Source organism: Carlito syrichta, unplaced genomic scaffold (genome assembly GCF_000164805.1).
Source record: "Carlito syrichta isolate Samal-C Ts95f unplaced genomic scaffold, Tarsius_syrichta-2.0.1 Scaffold303113, whole genome shotgun sequence".
NCBI lineage: Eukaryota > Metazoa > Chordata > Mammalia > Primates > Tarsiidae > Carlito > Carlito syrichta.
In genome coordinates, this window is record NW_007247209.1 from 747,955 (window position 1) to 754,584 (window position 6,630).

A 6,630-nucleotide genomic window follows, 5' to 3' on the forward strand; every position below is an offset into this window, starting at 1 on the left:
TCTCCCCCCTCTCTCATCTCTCTTTCTGTCTCTCTCTGTGGCTCATCTCTCTTTCTGGCCACTTTAATAAATCTCTTGGTCCTGGCCAGGTGTGGAGTCATTACTGGCGCCCAACTTCTTTCAGGAGGGAGGGAAGGAGGAGGCCAGGGAGCATGTGACAACACAAAGGGTACCTGGTCCACTACCGTTGGGGTGAGGGCTATCTCTAGTTACCCTCTACCTCTAGCCCAAACTTTACCTGCCTGCAGCCTATTTATGTAGTTAATCTTCACTTGTACCCCGCATTGCTAAAAGAAAATAAAACTTAATTTTTTTTTTTTTTGCGTTGGAGTCTCACTCTGTCGCCCAGACTGGAGTGTGTGGCATGCTCCCAGCCACCACAGCCTCGACCTGCTGGGCTTCGGCGATCCTTCCGCCTCAGCCTTCCAAGTAGCTGGAACTACAGGTGTGTGCTACCACACCCGGCTAAATTTTTTGATTTATTGTAGAGATGAGGTCTCGCCAAGTTGCCTAGGCGGGTCTCGAACCCACAGACTCAGGCAATTCATTCAAAGCACGGGATTACAGGCTGAGCCACCAAGCCCGGCCAATAAAGTTTAATTTAAAAAACCCCAGAAAATAGAAAATAAGATGTCAGATAAACTCCAAGCAAATTTCTTAAAAACAGAGAGGCTCATGAGCACTCAGGACACTGCTTATGGATGCCAAGATGCTACATACCCTCACACTCAAGCCTCAAGAATCCTTAGGCCATTCAGAAGATGGGCACTCCACACCACAGATGAGGAGTTGCAGAGAGAAGTGGCCTGCCCAGAGTCACCAGGCTCTCAGGGCATGTCCCAGGATATGGGCAAACAATAGTAATGCATCCCCCAAATCCACTGGAAAACTGGATGCTAAACCAGGTCAAAAAACTCAGCCGCTCAGGGTAACATCCAAAAGGTGGGTCGTGGAATGTCAGACAAATAAAAGACTGAAAAATGATAAACCACTATACTGTCCCTGGCAGAGTTGATTTCCACCTACAAAGTAAAGAATGGCACCTCACACCCCTTAGAATGGCTACTATCAAAAACAAAATAAGTTTTTTGGCGAATATGGAAAAATAAATGAATAAACAAAATGTGGTCTGCACATAACAATGAAATATTATTCAGCCTTCAAAAGAAAGAAATTCTGGCCCATGTTACAATACAGATGAACCCTGATTCACAAAAGGACAAATATTGTATGATTCTACTTACACGAAGCTCCTCGGGTAGTGAAAATCACAGTGTCAAAAATTATAGAATGGTGAGTGCCAGGGCCTGGGAAAGGGGGAACGGGGAGTTAGTGTTTACTGAGGACAGAGTCTCAGTTTAAGCAAGATGAACAGAATTCTGGAGATGGATGGTGGTGATGGTTCCATAAAAGTGTGAATGTACTTAATCCTGCTGAATTGAACACTTATAATGGTTATGATGGTAGATTTTATGTTGTGTATACTTTCCACACAATTAAAAATTAAAAAGCAATGAATGGGACAGAGAAGTTTATGCTATAGAAGTCACCACAAAGCTGTGACTGGTAGGAGTACATATAGCATTCCCTGTCATCTTCCCTGCAATGAGCACACAGGAACACAACCACCAAGAAAGCTGGCAGAATCATAAAAGCAGTGTGGGGCTTTAACACAACTCTCACAGATCTGCAAGACTAAAATAAATGAGGAGACAGAGAACCCCACAAATTATGATTTAATATACTGACTAGAATTGACACTTCAAACTTCACACTCTTCCCACAGGCTTCTGGGCCACTTACAAAAGGAAAAAATTGCAAGACCCAGAAGGAAGCCACAAAGCATACTAAGAAGTGGCTGTGGTCCATGATCTGTTCCCTGGCCATGTACACACTGCAATAAAACTAGCAATGAGTATTGGGAGAGAGACCAAAAAGCCTGGGCCACTGGGATTTGTAAAACCTTGCTTCCAAAAAAAATGCACTTGTTAGAGAGGAAATAGAAACCACAAACACCAAAAATCCAAAAAATATCAACAATGGGCATAAGACAGACAAAACTTCAGGAGACAGTCAAGATGCCAGGCAGAGGGCATGTTTCATTTCTAAACAAGAAAGAACAAAAAGAAATGGATTAGGTATTCAAAAAAAAATAGGTACAGTAAGTAAACACAAGAACTAGTCCTAGGGCATGGGATGGAGAACTAATAACAGAGATTAGTCACTGTCTGTTTTGATCAAGAAAGATTATGAAAATAGTAATTCACAAAATTGGACTGAAAAGAGCAAACACCCACAGAAGCAGAAAGAATTAGAAAACTGAGTTAATTGTCTATATAATGATATGTTGGATAAAATGGGCAAGGAAAATATAAAACAACATTGTCACTATAAGAAGGCATAGAAAACCCAAGGGGACCAATAACCATGAAAGAGATGAAAACGTTGCCAATTATCTTCACTACCAATAAGGGCCTGGCCCCAATGGATTTGCAGGTGAAAGAAAGACCCTTTGGATCTTTGAGGAGCTGCTCATTCCCACCATCCAGACTGTCCAGCACAGAGGGAAAGAATAAATGTCCACGTGCCTCTTCTGGGAAGAAAACCCAATAATGGTAATAAAATCCACAAAGGAAAGCACAGAGCAATCTCACTCAGGAATAACGAAGCACACTCAAAATAAACAGTGGACAACAGACTTCTGTGTCTGCTGAAAGGGTGCACAGGGACTTAAGGACACTCCACTCATTTCAGAAACACAGGAAGCTTCCTGGCTGCCCACCTCTTCTCCGTGTTACAAGCTCACCAGGGCCAACAGCCAGCCAGCTGGAGGGAATGCACAACTCGGCAAGAGCTATGTGCGATATTGAATGATTCTTCCTTGACATGATAAAAGCATATTTTATACATGGGAAAAAGATGCAGCTTCCATCTCTCCTATATCCTGCCTCCCTCCACCCCCAGCAAAATACAAATAAAAAGGAATCTAGCCCCATAGGAGAAAGACAGAAGAAGGTTTAAGATTAATATAGTTGACCCTTGACCAACACAGGTTTGAACTGCATTGGTCCACTAATACATGGATTTTCTTCCTCCTCTGCCATCCCTGAGATGGCAAGACTAGTCCCTCCTCTTCTTCCTCCTCCTCCTCAGCTACTCAACATGAAGAAGTCGAGGATGAAGACCTTTATGATGATCCACTTTCACTTAATGAGTAGCAAATATATTTTCCTTATGATGTTTTTTTTGTTTTTTAGGTCTGAGAGAGGGACTGGTTCTTTATTTCAAAAAGACACTTATCAATATGCAGTATCAAAACAGGTACACTATTGGTTTCTCTTTCTCCCAATCGGTCCCAAAGAGACCACACCAAAGGAGAGTAAATTTTAAGTCAATAAGCTGCAGGATGTACACCTAACAGACTTCATAGAAACCTTACCAAAAAGTGGGGACTGGGAAGGGAAAGAAACTTCAAAGATCAGCACACTGCCAGCCCACAAACTGTAGGCTCTCACAGCCAGATGGGGTGGCCAGGGCACCCCAAACCCAAAGAAGCAAAGTTTTAAAATAATATAAAATTTTAAAAGTTTTGTACATAAGCTATTCAAGATTTCTCCAGCACTGGCTGATACAAAGCACAATGAGATGGCACTTTTAGAGACAGCAGCTTCAGACCCCAAAAAGGGTAATGAGATGAGTTTCATATGGCTAAATCAGTGGCAAAAATCATAATTTTCTTTCAAAAATGCAGGAGAGCAATTAAGTGGTCACCTCAACATAAGGGGCATGTGATCCATTCTGTGAGTGGTTGGGAAGGGGGTACACATAGGTCAGAAATTTGGTCTCAGAGGTCTTACCATCTTAATTTGGTCACTTCTAATGAAAAAAATAAAAAATAAAGTTGTCCAAAGATACCTTAAAGCTGAAAACCTGAATAGCACATTTTTGTTGTTGTTTTGGCTAACTCCTCCTGGAATCACCTTTCTGGTTTGGCTAGTACTTTGTACAGAGCAATGAGATTTTTCATAGTGGAGACTTTTCCAGGGCTCTGTTTGGTTCTCAGTAAGGCAGGCCCACACTTTTTTCCCTTCTCCATGGAGAGGGTAATATGTATTAAACAAAAAAGTCACCTTCCAAAAGAGAAAAAGGGATTAGTTTGTTTGCTTCAGAGCTGTGGAATTATTTGGAATGTTTTTACCAACGGTTGCTTCAAAACAACAAAAAAGGTTAATTACAAAATGTGTACATCACAACATGCTTTTAAAGACATTTTGCATTGTGCTCACATTCCCTTAAATGTTGTTCCCAAATGTGCTCAGCCTCTAGCCCAGCTAGAATCTCTGGGAAGTGGCAGAGACAGTTTGGCCAAAAAGACACAGGGGAGTAGAGGGAACGGCGAAAGGAGAAAGCAGCCTTCCAGTTAAAGATCAGCCCTCAGGTTAAAGGTCAGCTTCGGGCAGGCTGGCCTCAGGCGGAGTCGGGTCAGAGGGAGGATCAGCGGCAGGGAGGGCCTGGGGTGCTCTACATCTCATTCAGGTCCAGCAGAGTCTGGTCCAGCATCCTTTGTGTACAGAGATGCTCCTCTTTGGTGCATTTCAGTTTATCTTCCAAATCATCAATTGTCTTTTCCAGCTTGGCTACCGATCTCTCAGCAAACTCAGCACGGGTCTCTGCCTCCTTGAGTTTATCAGTAAGAATCTTGATCTCTTCCTCATATTTGTCTTCTTTTTGAGAGTACTTTTCTTCAGCAGCACTCAGACACTTCAGGTTCTGGTCCATCAGTCTGATCTGCTCATCCATCTCTCGGCAACGGGATTCTGCCAGCTCAGCTCGCTCCTCTGTGCGTTCCAGGTCTCCTTCAATAATCACCAACTTACGAGCCACCTCTTCATATTTCCTATCTGCCTCTTCTGCAATGTGCTTAGCTTCTTTGAGTTGGATTTCCTGGAGTTCCATCTTTTCTTCATCTTTTAAGGCCCGGTTTTCAATAACCTTCATACCTCTCTCGCTCTCATCAGCAGCTTTTTCTGCTTCTTCCAGCTTTTGCAGGGCAGTGGCCAGGCGCTCCTGAGCACGGTCCAGCTCCTCTTCGACCAGCTGGATCCTACGGTTCAAGGAGGCCACCTCAGCCTCAGCCTGTTCCCGGGCCCGCCTTTCTCCCTCCACTTCCCGCTGCAGCCGCTCGGCTCTTTCCTCGGCATCATCGGCCTGCTGCTGCAGAACCTGGATCTTGCGCTTCACCGCCTCGATGGTGGTGATTCCAGCCATGGTGCCCACCCAGCTGCCGCTCGAACTCCGTTCCTGCCTCCTCCGCTCGGCTCTGCAGCCGCTTCTCACCCCCTTTTATTCTTAAGCTATATGTATCATTATATTTAAAACAAGTTTATTGTAGACAGTGTATAGTTGAGATTTTTTGAATTCAGTTTGACAGTCTCTGATTTTTCAGCACTCCTGCAGTATCAGAGCCTGGTTCTGATGCTTGTTCTGTCTCTTCAAGTTGTGTTTTCTACTTTTTTGTATGCATTGTAATTTCTTATTGAACAGTGAACATGCAGAACTGTGAGCAATGATTTCTATTGTCTATAAATTATCCAGTCCAAGGCATTTTGTTGTAGCTTCCCAAACAGACTAAGATAGAGTTTTCCTCCAATCTTCACTGTGAGAACCTGGTGAGGGAAATAGAGGTAAAACTCACAAAAGTGTAGAGGTCTCCTTAATGCTGTCCAAATTAAGCTCCTAGCAATTTGTAAATTGAAGGTTTCCCTATACCAGTCCTGGTTCCCACCGAGGTGGTAATTCTCTGTATCCACTAGTCTATCTCTTCAATTTTGGAGCAGTAGTTTGCCCAAAGACCTTAATTCTCTGACAGATTTGGAAGAGTTTTTGATTGTCAATTTTTTTCAACTTTTTACTTTATGTTAGGAGAGAGGGATGATTTCTAGGATCTTTACATGCCAATCTAGAAACTGAAAGTGAACCTCTGACTTTTAATTGAAATATTAGATGATTTCATTTGTTGTAATTACTGATATGGTTGGGTGTAAGTCTACCATCTTGCTGTTTGTTTTCCGTGAGTGCCATTTTCTCTTTGTTCCTCCCTTTGAAGTTTTCTGCTTTAGTGTTGATTATCTTCTAGTATTGTTTTATGTCCACTTATAGCTTATAAGCTGTACTCCTATTTTTTAAAAGTGGTTGCTGCAGGGATTATAACATATATCTTTAACTGAACACAGTCTACCTTCATGTAAGATTATACAATTTTAAATATTAGGGTGATGCATAAGTTTGTAGCATTTATTTTTGGCATGGCAACACGGTGGGGCTGGAAGTTTATCTTAATTTGTCATTTGTAATGACAATGTTAATGTATTTGTGAATACATTTGCATTTTGCACATTTGAAGAACGTTAGCGATATTTGTGGGCTAAAGAAGATGGATTGTCAAGTGGAAGACTATGAACACTTCTGACATACTCTTCTGCTTGAGTTTAACAGAGGAGTAAAGGCCATGAACGTGGCTTGAAATATTTGTGCCAAGTACGGGGCAAATGCCATTGGGAAAAGCATGGCAAGAAAATGTTTGTGTCATTTCAAAGAGGGTCACTCTGACCTGAGTGATTTTCCACATTC

General features: G+C 42.4%; 1 protein-coding gene across 3 annotated transcripts; it reads right to left on the reverse strand.

Annotated features, from left to right (window-relative positions):
• Positions 1–3,258: 3,258 nt before the first annotated feature.
• Positions 3,259–5,339, reverse strand: LOC103260087 (tropomyosin alpha-3 chain). Of its 3 annotated transcripts, none has more exons than XM_008057730.1 (2): positions 5,137–5,329; positions 3,259–5,002 (listed from the first exon to the last, which is right to left on the reverse strand). In XM_008057730.1, exons 1-2 carry the CDS (start codon positions 5,202–5,204, stop codon positions 4,522–4,524), a joined length of 549 nt encoding a protein of 182 aa, XP_008055921.1. In that variant the 5' UTR covers positions 5,205–5,329; the 3' UTR covers positions 3,259–4,521. The 3 variants fall into 3 exon arrangements, with proteins under 3 accessions (XP_008055921.1, XP_021567842.1, XP_008055920.1); XM_021712167.1 differs by having other exon boundaries at positions 3,259–5,040; positions 5,167–5,310; XM_008057729.1 differs by having other exon boundaries at positions 3,259–5,339.
• Positions 5,340–6,630: the final 1,291 nt, after the last annotated feature.